This window comes from Mirounga leonina, unplaced genomic scaffold, assembly GCF_011800145.1.
Source record: "Mirounga leonina isolate KUSES-001 unplaced genomic scaffold, KU_Mleo_1.0 Mir_127, whole genome shotgun sequence".
NCBI lineage: Eukaryota > Metazoa > Chordata > Mammalia > Carnivora > Phocidae > Mirounga > Mirounga leonina.
In genome coordinates, this window is record NW_023270316.1 from 74,934,715 (window position 1) to 74,953,758 (window position 19,044).

The window sequence follows — 19,044 nt, forward strand, 5'->3', positions numbered from 1 at the left end:
CTTATAATTCTAGTATTTCTTTACTGGTATCTTTTGGGTTTTCTGATATACAGCCATTTATGAACACATTTAAAAGGCCACTTTTTGTGTGCATATTTGTATATGCACAGAAATCATTTTTTTCTAGTGTTTGAAATAGTTAATTTTCTTGGCAGGTGCTGAAAATTCTAAAAACAATGCTGAATTATATAGTGATTTCAGGCATCCCTGACTAATTTCTTATTTAAAATGAAATCATTTAAGAATTTTGCCATTTATGGCAATATGCTACTGTTTTTGGTTTTTTTTTTGTTTGTTTTTTTTTATAAATAGTCTAGATTATAGTTAATTAGCTTCTTTCTTTCCTATTTTACTTACAGTTCTTATTTTGGGAATGGCAGCTGACTTGCCTCAAATACTTTCTCAGCAACCACTGATGAGATCAGGTTTTTCTTTTTTCCTTCATTGATATAATGATATTTAGAAATATTTAAAAAGTGTGAACATCCTATATTCCTGAAATAAGCCCTACTTGGTCAAATATTTTACTCTTTTGATACACTGTTGAACTCTATTTGCTGCTATTTTATTTAGAGTTTTTATAATACTGTTTACAAGTGAGGCTGGCTCACATTTCCTTCAAATTATTCTGACTTGATAAGATTAAAAGGGATAAATTTTTGAAACAGTTTAAAACACATTAAGAGTTATCCCTTAATAAAATGAGGATGAAATCTAACTGAAATCCATCTGATCATGGTGGTTCTAGTAACCATAAAATAAAATGATGGAGAAATTTGAATATGGATATAATGAGAATCCAATGGGATGACACTCATTCATTATTCTGAGGGATTTAAGAGTTTCAAGTCAGTTTTAATGCTATTTAATCTGCTATGAGAAATGATGACTCGCTACTTTAGCTGGCCTGGGGAATCAAATATAAATATAAAGAGTAAATACAGAAGAAGAAAAAGCGAGACAAGCAAGACAGAAATGCTGTTTGGAGAAAATGGTAAGAGGAAATCCAGCCCAGAAGAGGGGTCCCTAGTGAACATCTTAGATGTCCCAAACTGCCTCTTATACCATACTGTACTCTGTGCAGTGCGGCTGGAGTGGGAAAAACCTACTAAATAGGCATTATTGGAACAGCAATGGCAAAACTGGAATATGGACTGATATGGATCAGATAATAGTATTGTATCCATGCTTAATTTTAGACTTCAGTCATTACACTGCGGTTATATAAGTCTGTGGCCTTAGCATCTGTGCACCGAAGTAAGGGGGCCTGATGTCTTCAGTTATTTTCAAGTGGTTCAGAAATGAGTGTGTGGGTGTGTGTGTACCACGAGTGCCCGTGGGGGGTATGCACACACATCATGTGTGCAGACAGTGCAAATGAGGACAGAATGCTAATAACTGAGGAGTCTAATACAGGAGTGCTTCGTACACTTTTTGCAGTGTTTCTCAGAGTTTCAATTTATTTCAAACAAATTTTACCAAAATAATTTCTACAGAGACAGACTTCCATGTTCTCAAAAGGTTTGGCCCTTCCAGCATGACTGACTTCTGGAGGCCAACACCTTTCTGAGACCACTTCACAGATCCTTGATTGTCCCAACGCTGCCACCACTGGTTGGTGACCCACTCTAATACCTGTATTGTGGACCTGTAGTGACATGGGCCACTTCACCTGGAAATTCACTTCTCTCCTGCAGTACTCTCTTTTCTATAGTCTGGGGGACACAAAGAGCACACCACACATTCCCAACTCTAGGGATCAAAGGTCATCATGGGTCCGAAACTTTCATATGCACAATCATTCCTAAAAAAAAATGTGTTTAACATTTTGTTTTGTTTCTCAGTATCTCTGAGAAACTCTGATGGGGCTTAGGAATCTGCATCTTCAAACGAATCCTGGTTACTCTAATGCAAGTGGCGTGTGGACCCTATTTTGACCAATGCTGTCCTGTAGCCTATCAGCATCTTACACATAGCAGGCCCTCAATACAAGTTTGTTGGATTAATTTCAATTGCCCAAGGCTGCAGAGAGCTAAGAAAAGAATCCGGCTGTCATGCCTGAGCACAAAAGTAGGGCTCACTTCCATGCCTCGTGTGACCGGGTGACTTGCATTCCAGTCCTTAGCTCTAAAGCACAGTCTCACAGGTCTCAGCTTCCTATTTATAAATACGTGTATGGGTATGGCTTTGGCCCTTTCTGGCACTAAATCATTATGGAGCAGTCAGCATAATTTTAATCTACTCAAAGCAGTTTTAAGTTCTGCAAAGGTAACAATCTGTCTGAGGGGAGGTCCTTGAGCCTCTATCCATGTGGTAAGTGAGTTAGAGTAGTTGTTAGGGTACAGGTGATGAACAGGCATTGATTCAGCCCTGCTCTCACTACGGTCACCTTTGTCTTTCGAGCCTAAGTATTAGTAACAAATGTGCTAGTGTACAGTTCCTAACTGACCAATGCTGTTTAAACTCAAGATCTGAACTCAGGCTCAGCGGTAGCTTAGTCTATCTATTTGAGCCTCTTCACTTGTCAAGCTACATAGGGCTGGGGCAACCTGTCGTATGCAGCATTCTATACCCAGCACCTAGCATGGTAGCTACTAAAAAAGAAAAAGACTGAGTGGACAGATGACTTGAACATCCAGCCACAAATGTATACACAAACTGTAAATATTTATAGCACCACGATGTATACCGTATGTCTGGTAACTGCCATCTATAAATACCTGTGATGGCTGCTTCTGACTATAAACTCCCACAGGGCAGGCGATGTCAGAGTTAGTGTCCAAAGGACATGGGAAAGTGCAACTCAAAATGTTGCATGCTGGGGTCTCTAAAGCACCAGGCTATGAGCCCCTTAGTTCTCACTGCCAAACAAAAAGCTAAGTAGCTACACTTTGTCATTTTTGGCTTGTAGTTCACATTTATTTCTAGCTTTTGAATCCACGATAGTGAAGTAACGAAAAAAGAACTCTAAAATCATGCAAAATGCAAAACAAGCTGATTACCATTCACCATGGGAGCTGGAAGTCAGCATTCATTATTTTAGCACTAGCAGTGGAAGAAAACATTCTTCTGCAAGGACAGATACTCTTTTAAGAAGGACAAAAAGGACACTAGATTACGTGCTATATATGCGTGTCTATGTTTAGGAATTCAGATATAAAATTATGAAGTGGAATAGGTTGAGATGTAGCTCAGAAATTTTTACTTGAGCTAAAAACATGGAAATGTTGTGCAGGCATTTAGTAAGGAGGTAACAAGGGTCTATTATCAAGATATATGGGTTAATAATTTCATGGGGTTATTCAAGAATGATCTGCTATGATTGAAACCATGTGTGGAGAGCTTGGGCTTCTGCAGGATGTGTCCCAGCAACAAAGGCTCTAAAGATGTATTTGTGCTGCCTGCTATGTATACAGATGATTGACTTAGATACACTTCCCAGACATAAACAGTAAAGGAATGTCACTGAAGTTCTGCATGCTATCTGATAGAGATGGAGAATGCTTACCACATTGTACAAGCCGATGCACCAACGTTCAAATAAAATCTGCCCAGAAAATCCATTAACAAAGGCGAACCAAAGCTGAAAGAGAAGAAAGTTCAAGAAGTTTTATATCAATATTGACCTAAATGTTTCCATTCACTGAAGAAGTAGCGGGGGAATGCGGACCACCAGCTGGACACAGCTGCTGAGGGAGAAAGAGCCACAGGACGTGGCAGTCGTTCTTTCATAAAATATAAGGTCCCAATATCACATGTACTGATATTTTAAGGGAAAATTATACTGAACACATACATCAATTTGGTAATGTGCACATATTTACAGAAAAGCACCTTATGTTTAATTTATATCAAATATGTTTTGTGGCAATGCTTTCTCACTGACTGGAAGAGTCTCAAATTCATGCTCTTTTTCCCTATAAAGTTGATTTGGTAAATATGCTTGATCCTTGTAGGACTTTCAAACAGATAAAAACCATAAATAAAAAACAATAGAAACTCCTTTATTGGTCATTTGTGTGCTTAGCTCATAAAATATCAACCCCCCCCCCTTTAATCGGATGTCCACTTCAGCCAAGGTCAAAACACAGTAATATGGAAGGAACATGCTCAAGTCATCTTCAGGAGTAACATGGGATGTATAAATAAATAAAATGTAGATGATTATTTATGTCTTCAAGTGGACTATAATTCTAATTGATTAAGCAAGACTGACATAAAAAACTACTGTGGAGCAAAATGTCAGGGAATAAAAATATTTTAGAGAAGGAGCCATCAGGCAGGCATAATTAGAAGAAGATATGGGGCAGTAAGAGTGCATTAGAAGAGGGGCGAGCCATCACGAGGCTGGCCAAAAACCTGGTTTAGAAGGACGCGAATATGGATAAATGAAATACAAAATGCCGCTGCTTAAAAGTCATCTAAATTTATGGGACACAACAGGATTCCAGTGATTTGGAGGTAGATTTTAAAGCATCCCGTGTTAATCATAGAATCCACCTACGTGGTAAAAACCATGACAGACTGAATCTGTTACTAGAGTAGAACTACAATGGCAACACAGAACAGCTACCCCGTGATAATAAGAGTTGAGGTCAACTCTGCTATTGAAATTTTACTGAGTCAGATTTTTCCAAATCAGTTTCTTAAATCCACCAGACTAAGCTTCTTGCAAAAGGAACCGTTCCCTACACTGCACAACTGTACTGAGCACGATACCTAGTACAAAGGACTCACCGAGCCCCAGTGGGATCAAATGAAATACACCTCAATTCAATTGCCAGATGAAGTTTTCTTAAGCACAGCTTTATCTCATCCCCTGGTTCAAAAAACTACTACGGATCTCTCCTAAACCTAAGATAAGCTTGCTGACCTTCAAAAATCCTTCTACACGCCAACTCACTCTTAAATCCAACTGTCTCCTGAGAGGTCTCCATGAGGCGTGGCTGTTCACTCAGCCAAGAAATATTGATGGGGGACTAAGAATCAGAAGTTTGTGCTGTGTTCTGCACTCCAAATATTTTTTACAACACCTGTTCAAATATTAGCTGTCCCTAAAACAACATTTCCAATTGCACTGCTTTCTAACCACTGGAGGCCTTGACAATCAATACTTCAACCAAGCTTTTAGTGCAATGAAAGCCTGGATCCACATCTGACTCAAGCATATTTGTAAATTGTTTCAAGAGTTGTAACTTTATTTCCCCAAGATTGTGTTATACTTCTATATTCTCCTATTCAAACAAGTGAGCGAACACTGATAAATATCTAGTGAACACTTAACTATTTTATTGCTTAATTCAGTTAACTCATTGTCTTTTGTTGAAGGTAGAGTAGTGATATTTCTATAGCTATTCCCCCTTCCCTACTATCAAGTGAAAAAAGCAAAAATAATTGAAAATATAGAAAATAGCTATTTTCAATGAAAGTATGGGATAGCCTTTATTAAAATACAGATGACACAGAATGGAAATAATAAATACAACAAGATTAGCTCAAACAAGGGGGACTGCTGATAGCAGACAAAACCTACAGAATATAAAGTTTTCCAGGAAACAGGGGAAACAATCCAAGAAACAGCTGAACCACCTCTTATTTAAAGGGTGAAATCTAGAAGCAGGGCAAGTCATGACTGAGGTCCCTTGTCCCATTCAGCATAGCAAGCAAACTGAGGTTGAGGGGCAATGTAAATACATACACTGTTTCCCCCCAAGAAGCAATGAGGAGGATGGCAGGGTAAAGTAGTGAGCATAAATGGCCATCAACTGGGCAGACACTGATCGAGGAACCTGAAAAGAAATTAATGCAAACTCATTTAACAGAAAACCCATAACATACAGACATTCAGTGTGAGACACATGGCCCTCCAACTCCCCGAAGGAGAAGAAATGGCGGTGAGGGAGGTGCGTATTGCTGCAAAGAGACAGGTGACCAGTGTGGAAGAAGCAGAACATTTGATGAGAAAGTGTTCTGAGACAATTTTGCAGCCCCTCTTCCCTAGACATCATCAGAAAATAATAAGGAAAACATAAATAAATAAATAAATAAATATGTATATGAAATAATATGATAGATAAATAAATGACAATAACATGAAATAATCTCTACAGAAAGAACCAGGTCACAGAGCAGAATATCTTGAATGCTCTTAACAAGCACAGAAGAGCTCAAGAAAATGTGGCTTTTCACTGAAACAAGAGCTAAAGTAAGATGTCTAAGATATCAAAGAAGGAAACAAATAAGAAAGAGTCAATGTTGCACATAAAAGGCATATAAAGGGGGATACGGAGGGAGGGCTTGGGAAAACAAATGTCGAACAAAGCATAAAAGGTTAACATTCATTTTAAGAGAAACTGACAGCCTCTCAAAGATAACCAAAAAATTCCAAAAAGGTGTACCTTAAAATAAAAAAAAAAAAAAGAACAAGTAGAATAGAGAAAAATAATGTCCAAAGATATAATAAAAGAAAAATTCTGAAATATTCTTAATACCTTACTCAGGCAATAGGGAGAGCACCATTTGTCTCCAGGAAGCAAAACCACAGAAAAAGAGAGATTAACATCTACCCGTATCCTGATATGTGAATTAATGAGTTAAAATTTTATAAGATCGCTTCTTTAATATATTCTGGCAGAAAAAGCAGCTAACCTACAACGGGAAAGATCAATCGGCTTCACATTTCTCCCCAGCAGTATACAATACTAGAGGCCAGTGGGAATGTTTACAAGTCCTTAGGGAAGTAACGCAGGACAAGAATTTCAACAAAAGATAGAAACCAAGGAAACATTAAGAGCTAAAAACATGACAGAAATAATAATGTGTCTGTTGTATTAATAATACAGAAAATTTAAAATGTTCAATGGATTAAAAAAATCAAAATATATGCTATATATAGAGAAACATGTGAAACCAACATGAAAAAGAAACACTACTTGAATAAGATCAAATTCACAACCCTGACTTACAAAGCCCTACAGAGCAGTTCCTCGCCTGCTGTCCAGACAGCACTGTGTCTCCTTCACTGAGTTATAATAGCCCTCTTTTGGTTCTTTGCAAGCACTAACTATGGATCTAGCTTTATTATTTTGCACTCAAATATGAGGCAATTTTGTCAACAGCATGATATGATATTTAGAAAAAATTGTATGGTATTTTAGTCTCACCCCATATACTCAAGTGAATTTTAGATGGCTTGAATAGTTAAACATAAAAAACCAAACTCAAAGCAATAGGAGAAAACGGGGGGAAGAAAGCATTTTTGTATGTAAAACTCTGTAGACGTCAAATTCAGAAATTGTACCGAAAGAGAGCTAAATTTGAAATAATTCATTTCAACAGAGAAAAATATTAATAAAATTGAAATAAAATAAGTAGTACAAACATATTTGTAACATCTAAGATGACAGAGGACTAATCTCCTTAAAATATAAAGAGTTCCTATATACATCTAAAACTAATGATGTAATGTATGGGGATTAACATAAGAATAAAAAAAATAAAGAGTTCCTACAAATGAGAAAGAAAATGCCCAATAAGCTGTTAGGGAAATAGGCAAAGAATATACACAGTGCTATGGTGAGCGCTGTGAATTGTGCAAGACTGCTGAATCACAGATTTGTACCTCTGAAACAAATAATACATTCTATGTTAAAAAAAAAAGAAGAAGAAGAAGATAGCAGGAGGGGAAGAATGAAGGGGGGGAAATCAGAGGGGGAGACGAACCATGAGAGACGATGGACCCTGTAAAACAAACTGAGGGTTTTAGAAGGGACAGGGTGGGGGATGGGTTAGCCTGGTGACGGGTATTAAAGAGGGCACATTCTGCATGGAGCACTGGGTGTTATGCCCAAACAATGAATCATGGAACACTACATCAAAAAGTAATGATGTAATGTATGGTGATTAACATAACATAATAACAAAAAAAGATAAAACAAATATACACAGTGTGGTCACAGGGGAAAAAAACAACTTATAAATACAGGAAATCTCACTTTTTATGAAATACACTCACACAGGGCTATCATGAGCAAAGGCTTAAAGTTTGATAACCTGGGGAAATGGCTACCCTCACACGCAGATGCTAGTGTAACACTGTCCACAAATATGTTTAATGTACTTTTCCTTTGGTCTAGTGATTCCATTTTTAGGGAATACTCTAAATGATATAGTTGTAATCACATAGTATTCAACATGAAAATACAAGGATGTTTACCATGGTATTCAGAAGGATAAAAAAAATTAGGACCCACATGTACACTGACTAGCTAAATGAATTACTAGTTCATCCATAACAATGCAACACTGTGCAGACATTAAAAAGAGTAATATGAAACTGTAAGCACCGTAATACAAAAGTCTCACAGATCTATTAAAATGAGAAATATCAAAAAAATTTAAAAAAAGAAGAAGAAAAAAATGAAATTATATCAAGGTATATGTTGAATGGTCATGACTGTGCAGAATAGATACCATTTTACATGGTAACTTCCTGAAGACATATAAGAAACTTAATATTCATTATCCTTAGGCAGCAGAAGTGTTCTTCAGGAGGCAGTATGGAGTCTCACACCTCTTGTTCATGTTTTATTTACATAACTACTTCAAGCAGTAATTCTCCACTCGGGTTGGTTTTTCCTCTGAGGACACTGACAATGTCTGGAGACCTTTGCGAGGTTGCTATTGCGATCTCGCGCATAGAGGCCAAAGATTTGGCTACGTATCCTACAACGCCCAGGACAGCTCCCTACAACAGGGAATTATCTGGTCCAAAATGTCAACCAATACTGGTACTATTGGGTGCAAAATAAATTTATTAGGTCAACCTGAAAAAACTTAGAAATCTCGGCATAACAGATGGTTATTATAAGCAAAAGAATGATATGTGACCAATTGCATGAAGGCATGCTTCTCTTTGTGTTTACAGGCTGTGGGTTAGGAAAGCCTCACTTCTTTTTGAGTACATATCCCCTGGCCCAACCTCATACATAGAACCACAGGCTCTAGTCTTTAGAGGCCATGGTGGCACCAGATATGAACCCAGAACTTCACAAATTTAGATCCTTAAACCAGAAACATAGCTTTATAAATTGTTAATGAGAAATTATTCTAAAGACTGAGTGAATTCCATGTAACTAAGACACTCACATTGTGGAAAAAAATCCTAAGAAATCAACCATTTCTTTCCCAGCATTAGCCTTTGCTCCAAGCAATCCTGAACCATGTAAAATATTTTAATCTTTACTTCAGATTAACATCCTTGATTAGCTGAATGTTGGGATATTTCCTCCAAGCAGCCAGTGCTCTGATTCTGTCCAAGTTGGCACTGGCTTGGCTACATGTCTCTTTAAAGATTTTTGGTATGTTTGTACTAATTTTTATCAATTGCAGGTGGTGCTGCAGCTTTTTGAAAAGTATAAACAAGCTCGTTCTCAACATTTCCAATTCAATTTCAATCTTCATTCAAATGATCCATCATTAGACAATCAGACCTGTTTATTTCATTGGAAATATTTGTAGAGGAGAAAAAATGAAAACCCAAATAAATGAAACAAACAAACAAACAAAAAATCCATCTCCTAATTTCAAAATCCACAAGTTGGTTTTCTCTTCCATTGTAAACACTCAAACTTGATTTCATTTTGGCAAGAGTTCCATAGGTGAAATGGAAAAAGTATGAGAACACACTGTATTTTTAAAAAAATTTATACAAACGTACTTAGTTTTGTTTTATGTATTCATGAGACAGGTACACAATGGCTCCCTGACACACTATAAAATCAGACTTTTCACACTGGGTAGCCATATACAAATGTGAATTCATATACAAAAAAGAAAGCACTGCCCAATTCCGAAACACGAATGTCATTTTCAGTGGACCACAAGCTCCAAGCTGCATACACCCAACACACAGCCCTCAATGCAAACAGACGCCCTGTTCCCCACCAATGGAGTTACTTGGACCATGGCTTGCTTAGAGCCACCACATTTTACTCTTCTGGATTAATGGGGAGAAAGATTCCTCAGCCTTCACTTTCTTGTTAACTAGGAATGCTCTTAAATGAGTACAGTCAAAGCAGAGGGAAGCCAAGTTCTGCCTGGCTGGCCTCAGACTTGGTGAGTTGGTGGGAAGACCTGCCAAGCACTGATGACTTGCCAAGCTCCTGGGGTTTTTGGTCCTCAAATGTAGTGCTGTTATGAGCAAACGGACTCAAACTTATTAAATGGCTTTTCCTTCTTGGAAAAAGATCCTTCTTTGCTTTAACTGCTGCTTCCCTGCCAAAAACGCAGTAACCGTCTTGGCTAATTGCACAGACTCCCGTCTAGAGGTCCTGGCCGCACTGCACAATCTCAGTGGGCTGTACCTGCTGCCACTCAGGTTCTCAACTAACAGCCAACATACTTAGATGATTGCCTCATTTGGGAAGGGGAGGATCTGTTCCTCGATCGACTCTGTGCTTCCAAGACCCAGGGTAGAGGACTGAGGTGGGAAAGTACCCCATAGGGAATAATTAAATAAATTAGCCATCTGGTTTCTTACTGAAGTGGCAATAACATCATGATCTACTGATCTGTACGTCAGGTCTGAGCTGATTAACTGGCATTACGGATACCTGTTTAAAAGTCAAAGTGCTACAGTCTTTTTGGAATTTGATCTGGCAATGTGTATTAGGATAAAAAATGAGCGTATACTGCATCTAAAAGTCCTATTTTTAGAAATACATTCTCATAAATAAAAGCACTTGTATCTAAAAAATCTACCTTGTTTTTCAATATGGGTAATAGTGGGAAAAAAAATAAAACAAAGCAAAAAGCACAGGGAAAGAAGCCCCTAAAGTTCTTTATTAAGGGGTGAAGGTAGCCAAGTCTGTAAAATAGTAAGCACTCATCTTTTGAAATGTTAAATCTATAGGCATGTAAACAAAGAAATGTATGCCAAAGAAATAGTGCTAGACTGACAGAAGACAGGCAAAATAGGTAAATCAGTAGATAGGTAGGTAGGTAGACAGGAAATCAAGGGGAAAAAAATCAGGGACACTATTCTAGAGCAAGGGTTGTCAGAAATAATAATGGTAATAATAATAATAACGGTAATAACAGCAAGGTGCTCTAAAAACTTCCCCCTCAAGTGCCTTCAGTCCAATAAATTATGGAATCAAGTCAGCATTAAATAGTAACTATTGTAATAAATGGGCAGGGCTTCAGCTCTAAAATCTTTGGAGAGTTTTCTCTGAGTTGGTCCTGGACAGGTACGATGCTCGCAGCAAACACCACATACTTATAAAACTGGTAAGGACTTTTTAAGGCAAACAAACAAAAAGAAAGTTAGGGAGTAATGTGTTTAGGATCCATTTTTAAAAATTATTTTTTTAAGTAAGCTCCACACCCAAAGTGGGGCTTAAACTCACACTGTGAGATCAAGAGTAGCATGCTCTACCGACATAAAATCCATTTTTTTGTAAAACCACAAGAAAAATGCCATACATTTATTTTATATGTATTTGTATGAGTGCAAACAGCTAGCCTGTTCCTATTGACTACCTGGACAGGAATGGAGGCAGATGAGGAGAAATTCTTTTTCTATCTCTATTATTATTATTACAATAAATCAGCATTACATTAAAGAATTACATAGAAGAAAAGGCCTTGTTGTTCTCTATCACTGCAGCAGGCTCATTTCTCTGTTAGCTTATCATATTTATAATTTTTGTTGCACTGCTTACTGCCTGTCTACCCCACTGTGTGTTAAGATGTACGTGGCCTGAGATTATAAAGATTTTGCTCACTATTACATACTCAGAATCTAGCGCAGTCCATCCTCAATAAATGAATACATACAGAATATTAGCATTTAACATTAAAAAGGAAAGGTCACTCAAATAGAGCACAGGACAGATCATGGAACTTGCCCAACACATTTCATCCTCGTTTGAGCACTTAATTGCCACATGAGCACAGGCACACTTCCTTAACCCCCTAGCTTCATTTTTTTTTTTTTTTTTTTTAATGAAAAAATGGAAGAGAGCCACATACTGCAGAATGGTCACCTTGGTATTTTTGATGAAGATAAAAGCTAACATACGTCCTGTGCCAAGAATCTTTACAACATTCCAAATGAGTATCTCATTTAAATCTCATAGCAATCTTAACAAGTAGGCATCGTCCGCATTACACAAATGAGGAAGTCAGGGCACAAGGAAGATCACAGATATTATGGCTGGTACCAAATAGGTAGTTGTTAACACCAGACCCTATATAACACGTGATATTTTTAAAAAATCGAAGTTCAGGCGATTCAGAATAGAATCAACATTAATGGCTACTAATTTACAACACTGATGTTTTAAGATTGTAATGTGAACAAAATATTTTACAACTATGAGCACATAAGCAGATCAAAAAACTTAAGAAAATGACCCAAATCTTAAGCCTCTAATGCCATGTAAGGAAGCTAAAGGATCCTTTTTACATTAGGGTATAAAGTATTTTTGAAAAACAGTCTGCAAAATCTTCCCCATTTTGCATAATAAAATGCAGTCACTCTGGTTTGAAGCAGTTTCCTGTAATTTTGTGAACTAAAATATTACGATCTTTTGCTAATAGAGCTGAAACCGGGCTACTAGACAATCAAAAGCAAACCTCTTGTTTTCATTATCCAAATTCTTTGAATAAAAAGACAACACAAATACTAATGTGACAATCTAAGTCTTGTTTAATGGAACTAGAATTTCAAAAATATAAGATAGAATTGTTCATGAAAATAAATGTAGCAAATGATGTGCACATATACATTTCTTACTTTTTTTTCCATTAAAATCCTAAATGATACAAAATATTAAATCTTATAGCTCAAAAGTCACAAGAGTTTAAATAAAGGAAAGTCTAGTAAACACTTTTAAAATTTTAATTATTAATTTATCAGTGCTACAAAATTCTCCTTTTTATGAAATGACATGTTTATCCAATAGAACATCAGGTAAATACAAAATCGTGGTTCCCTCCCATAAAAGACCATAATACCGACCAGATGGTCTATGCACAATTAAATTGATTTTTAATAAGGAACGCTTGGCACAATAGAATGTAATCACTCCAAATTATGTCAAGGACTACTTACATTTTTTTATAGTTCAAGGCTTAAACTCTTCAGTCTAAATTCTGTGCTACAGTGTTAGGGAACAAAACAGCTCTGGAGACCAGTAATGAAATAATGAGCCTTTCATCTGGAGGTCATTGGTTAGGATCTGGTATCGTTCATTAATGACACAGTTGTTTCCAAACTGTGGGGTTGGAACAGCAGCGGGGGGTTTATTATGGAAGGAGTAGCAGAAATATGTATTGGATCATTCATTTATAGACAAAACCTATGGCAAATATTCAAAAACATGTGTTTTATAACCAATAAAGTAATGCTCTTAACATATTGACGATAAGATTTAGTGCCTGGCTCCACAGGCCTGGGCTGTAAGAAGGCAGATTTTCGAGCTGTTTCTCCACCCCCATCAGCCACTTGATGCCTGTAGCCTGGGCAAGGTGTGACATTTTCTTATTTTCTTATTCTGGAAAGTGGGGTGAAGGCCTGCCTTCTCTCTCAGAGGAGAATTATGAGGAAATAACCATACGTATTCTTAAAAATTCAGTTATTCAACTATTTACTAAGATTCTGCTTCAAATTATGCTCTGTGCTACTATGCATTGGAGTCACAGAGATGAGGCATATACCATTCTTGCCCTTAAAGAATTCAGTCTAGTTGAGGACAGGTTTGGAATGCATCAGAGGTATGAAAGAGTTCTTTGGGAACACAATAGAGGGAGAAATGGGTTCTTTCTATAGGAGTCACACAGCTTTTCCAAAGGTGGTAGGTACTTGGAGTATCAGATTCCATTAATCAATTTGGTGGGGGGGGGGGAGAATGAGCATTACAGATAGAGGAACAACTTGTACATAATTATAGCAGATGTGGACTTCCAGGTGGCTAAAACAAAGAAAATGAAGTGAGGGAGAGGGCTGGGTCCAGACTGTGAAGGACACCAGACAGGTGTTCAAATACGTGAACAGCTACGCATGTATTGCCTAAATGTACCTCCAAATCTGAACAACTCTCTCAATAGATTATTTATTTTATTGTGGCAAAATATACATAACTTAAAATTTACCACTTTTACCATTTTTAAGTGTAAAATTCAGTGGTATTAAGCACATTCACCCTGCTGTAAAACCATCACCACTATCTCTAGAATTTTTTCATCATCCCAAACTAAAACTCTTCCCATAAACAGCTCTCCATTTTCCCTACCTCTTGCCTCTGGTAACCACTCTTCTACTTCTGTTTCTGTGCATGTAACTATTCTAGTCATTTTGGGTAAATGGAATCCTGCAGTATTTGTCCTTTTATGTCTGCCTTGTATCTCTCAGCATAATGTTTTCAAGACTCATTCACCTTGTAGCATTCCTTTTTAAGGCCACATAATATTGCATTGCACATATAGATCACATTTTGCTTAGCTATTCATCCGTTGATGGCTACTTGGGTTGCTTCCATCTTTTGGCTACTGTAAATGATATACCTACGAACCCTGGCGTTAAAGTATTTGTTTGAGTCCTTGTTGTCAATTCTTTTGGGTATATATCCAGAGGTAGAATTGCTGGACTATAAGGCAGTTCTATGCTTAACTTTTTGAGGACCTCCATACTGTCTTCCACAGTGGCTGCACCCTTTTACTTTCCCACCTGCAAGGCACAAATATTCAATTTCTCTACATCCTCACCAACACCCGTTATTTTCTGTTTCTTTTTTTTTTTTCTTTAATAGTAGTGGGTATGGATTGGCATGTCATTGTGGTTCTGATTTGCATTTCCTTAATAGATAGAAATGTTGAGCATTTTTTCATATGCTTCTTGGCCATTTGTATACCTTCTTTGGAAAAATGCCTATTCAAGTCCTTTACTGATTTTTGAATTGGGTATTCTTGTTGCTGAGTTATCAGAGTTCTTTATATATACTGGCTATTAATTCCTTATCAGATACATGATTTACAAATATTTTCTCCCGTTCTGTGGGCTGCCTTTTCACTCTATTGGTAGTATTTTTCGATGCACAAAAATTTTAATTTTAAAGAAGTCCAATTTATCTGTATTTTCTTTTGTTGCCTGTGCTTTTGGTGCTGCATTCAAGAAATCATTGCCAAATGCAACGTCATGCTTCCCCTCTATGTATTCTTTTAAGAGTTTTATAGTTTTAACTCTCATATTTAGGTTTTTGATCCACTTTGAGTTAATCTTCCTATATGGTATAAGGTAAGGGTCCAATTTTCTTTTGCATGTGGAATATCCAGCACCATTTGTTGAACAGACAATACCTTCCTCATTGAAAGGTTTTGGCAACCTTGTCAAAAATCATTTGGCCATATATGTAGGGGTTTATTTCTAGGCTCTCTATTCCATTGCTCTGTATGTCTATCTTTATGTCAGTACTACACTATTTTGATTACTGTAGCTTTGTAGCAAGGTATGAAATCAGGAAGTGTGACTCCTCCAACTTTATCCTTCCTTTTCAAGATTGTTTTGGCTATCTGAGGTCCCCTTAGATTCCATAAGAATTTTAGAATGGGTTTTTCTACTTCTGCAAAAACTGTCATTAGGATTTTTTTTTAAAGATTTTATTTTTATTTATTTGACAGAGAGAGAGAGCACAAGCAGGGAGAGTGGCAGGCAGAGGGAGAGGGAGAAGAAGACTCCCCACTGAGCAAGGAGCCTGACACGGGGCTCGATCCCAGGACCCCAGGATCATGACCTGAGCTGAAGGCAGTTGCTTAACCAACTGAGCCACCCAGGTAACCTTGTCTCTAGGATTTTGATAGAGATTGCATTGACTGCAGAGTGCTTTGGTCTCAATATATTTTTAAGGTAATGTAATTTTTTTAATGATAAGGACAAGTAGTTGCAAAGGATATAATTTCTGGCATAATGTAAATATTGACATTTTAAAATAAATTTCATCATTCTGTTAATGTATCCAATGGATTCTAAATACTACAAGTGGATGTCCATTATAACCCACTTTAAGAAAGCCATGAACAAATACCTAACAGTCAGAAAGTTTATATCAGTCTTTTTGTCTTGAACTTGTTTTCCATTACACTTGACTCAGATGTAATTTAACCCTAATTTAATGTGTTTTTGTTTGAAAGTCTTATATTGATCACCCTATCATACTGCACAAGAATAGAAATTAAAATTAATTTTCTTTTAATTTCTTATGGTTGTATAGCTCTAAGTGCTAAGAAGTTCTTCTGGATTCAGTGTTCATTACAGTTATTAGTAGTATACAATTGATTAAAAATACACATTTTGGTAATCATTAAATAATAAATAAAATTTTTGTTGGAAATACATCTTTTAATGAGATAGATGGAGCTAAGTATTCCTTCTGCCCATGAGTTTATATAACTGTGGAAGAATATTACCTATTGCTAGACTGAGACAGGGTTCAGCATCATTTCTATTCTATAGATTTAAGTCCTGAGAAATCTAATTCACATAATAAATGAGAATATAAAGTTTATTAGAGCAATATCCTTCAATACTTGGGATCTCTGAGCCATTTGCCAAAAAAAAAAAATAATAATAATAATACAATGTTCTAATACTAAAGTTACTGGAAATAATCTACCTGCTGACATTTTGATTAGGTCCTTTTTAAAGTTTTCTGAGAGCAAAGAAACAAAGCACATTGACTTGCAAAAGATTCTGTTAACTATTCACCAGAATAATTTACTTTCTTAACTTCTAGGAAGTATACCAAGAATTTTCAAGTAACTTTTAATATTCCTGCTATGTTTTCATTTAGATACACCTTTTTCACCTAATACAATCAGAAAATTGGGGGGAAAGGAAAAACATTTTTCATTTTTAATATACTATTGCTATTATATTATTGCTTCCTAACAGTTTCCTCTTATCACACAGGGCTACCTTATATTGCATTCTCTGCAATGAGGTCCTCTGAGCGTATGACACCATCACCCTTTATCACATGCTTTAAATATTCTTCCAAACCTTAGAGTTGGAGATTTAGCTGATTCAAGCTTTGGAAGATTTCTGCCATAAAACCTAATTGGCAACACCTAACTTCACTTTTTAACTAATTGGTTAAATCAGAAAAAATTCTGGCTTCAATTTTTAATTAAAATATACATGTTAATATTCATATCTCCATGATGACCATGTCATTCCTGAGCTTCCATGCACAGACACAGATCAGTGGGATGAATAAAGCCTTGCCGTGAATATGGTATCTACATGAAATATGGGACAGCTGCCTTCTATGTTTCTCACTGAGATTCTCTCTGGACAGTTCCTCAGGAGCCATGTGTCACCGACCATTGTGTGGGGTAGAAAAGGTAGGGTTTTATTTTTTCAATAAATGCTGTCTCCTTGGTTTGTTTCTGACATCTTTTTATACCATGGGGCATGCCCCATACTGAGATTCAGAAGAGGTGAGATGTATGCTTTTCTTTCATAAAGTAGGAAATGTTGACTATGGAGAGGGAGATGGGGAAAGAGAGTGTCCTGGAAGTGACCTCTGGGAATGGACTCCCATGGCAAGTCTTCATATGCTCCCAGGAGTACTTTCTGCTCTAAAACGTGCTTTCTCAGGGCAACTAGGAGGCTGGGCAACTGCATTTAGGCAGGAATGTGGCACAAGCCATTCACCTTTCTGGAAGTTTACCTAATAGAAAAGTATAGGAGGCAGACTTGAGAGTCATGAAGGGAAGGAATCACCATTGGGCACAGTCTTAGAGAGAGATCTTGAGAGGTCCTGTTTGTTGGAATTAATATGGAAGTGGCAGCCACAGAGGATTCTGAGAGTCCCCTGAAGGAGACTGGAGCCACAGTCATGATCATGAGTAAAGGTGAAGCTTGGTGATGAGAGGGCATGTGAAATGGGCAGTACCTGTGGGCTCTCCAGGAAGAAATTCAAAGTGCAAGGCTGATGCTCAGGGAAGTGTTTTAGATAAGAAAAATGTATGCAACATTAGTAAACACAATAATCACATCAACGGGAATGAAGTTATCCAGTGAGTGAACTCGTGCAAGCAAGACCGAAGAAAGCAACATTTTTAGGTCAGGGGCCAAAGAAAAGGCACTTTGCATTACATTTTAAATAGTTCATTTACTTTAACCCTAAGTAAATATTTATTCATGGGCCAGGCATGTCTGGAAGTCCCACCCAGAGACTTCTACTTACACATTATGACCAGAACAAGGTCACACAGCCAACTCTGGAACGATCACCGAGAGTGGCTACAGGAAAGGTTACAGAAAATGTCAAGCTAGTCCAACAACCCTGTCTGTCCCATCAGAGCAAAACGACATGACACAATAAAAGTTAAAACCATGCCATACTTTTGTAAAAGCACTCACTCACTCGGCCCTTTTTCCTAGGAGTTACATGCAATGTTTCTGGCCATGAACTCTGGCCCTTAGAAATGGCAGATTCTTCGAAGGCCCCAGATTGAGAGCTGCTTCAGTAGGCTTAGCTGTATAATCCCTGAATGAATTAAAATGGGAGACAACGTCAGGAGCAACACTTCTTCTCCATTAGCACCACCAATCTGTCCCAGGCCTTACAAAGTTGCCAATATAAGGCAGAATGATGTTAGTCAATTAAACTTAGGGGTTCATGTGGAAAACCATCCTTGAACACTTTTTCCTTTCCCTTCCCCCTTTTATTTGCTCTCAGCTTTTATTTTCAGAATGAACAAGTAATATTTCATTAATAAATGCATAGCAATCAAGCTACTACAGTGGTCATTTTATTGCCCTATGCCCAATTATGGCATTATTAATATTTAGAATAGAACATTATTTATTTAATATAATTTTAAGGTACTGATACAGCTAACTTGTCCATTTTAAGTGTATGTATTTATGATTTCAGAATATTAACTACCAACAGAAATATATTTTCAATCTTGCCAAAAAGCCTAGAATACTAATATAGACAGAGTACCAGCAGTTGCTGTAGGCACTAACTACTG

At 37.1% G+C, this 19,044-nt stretch overlaps 1 protein-coding gene across 1 annotated transcript in view; it reads right to left on the reverse strand.

The window, feature by feature from the left end:
* ATP8A2 (ATPase phospholipid transporting 8A2) overlaps window positions 1-19,044 on the reverse strand; it is a 604,495-nt gene that overhangs the window by 184,055 nt on the left and 401,396 nt on the right. The window contains exon 28 of the mRNA XM_035003669.1: window positions 3,509-3,583. Coding sequence (XP_034859560.1) covers window positions 3,509-3,583 — 75 coding nt within the window. The remainder of the gene's footprint in view (window positions 1-3,508; window positions 3,584-19,044) is intronic.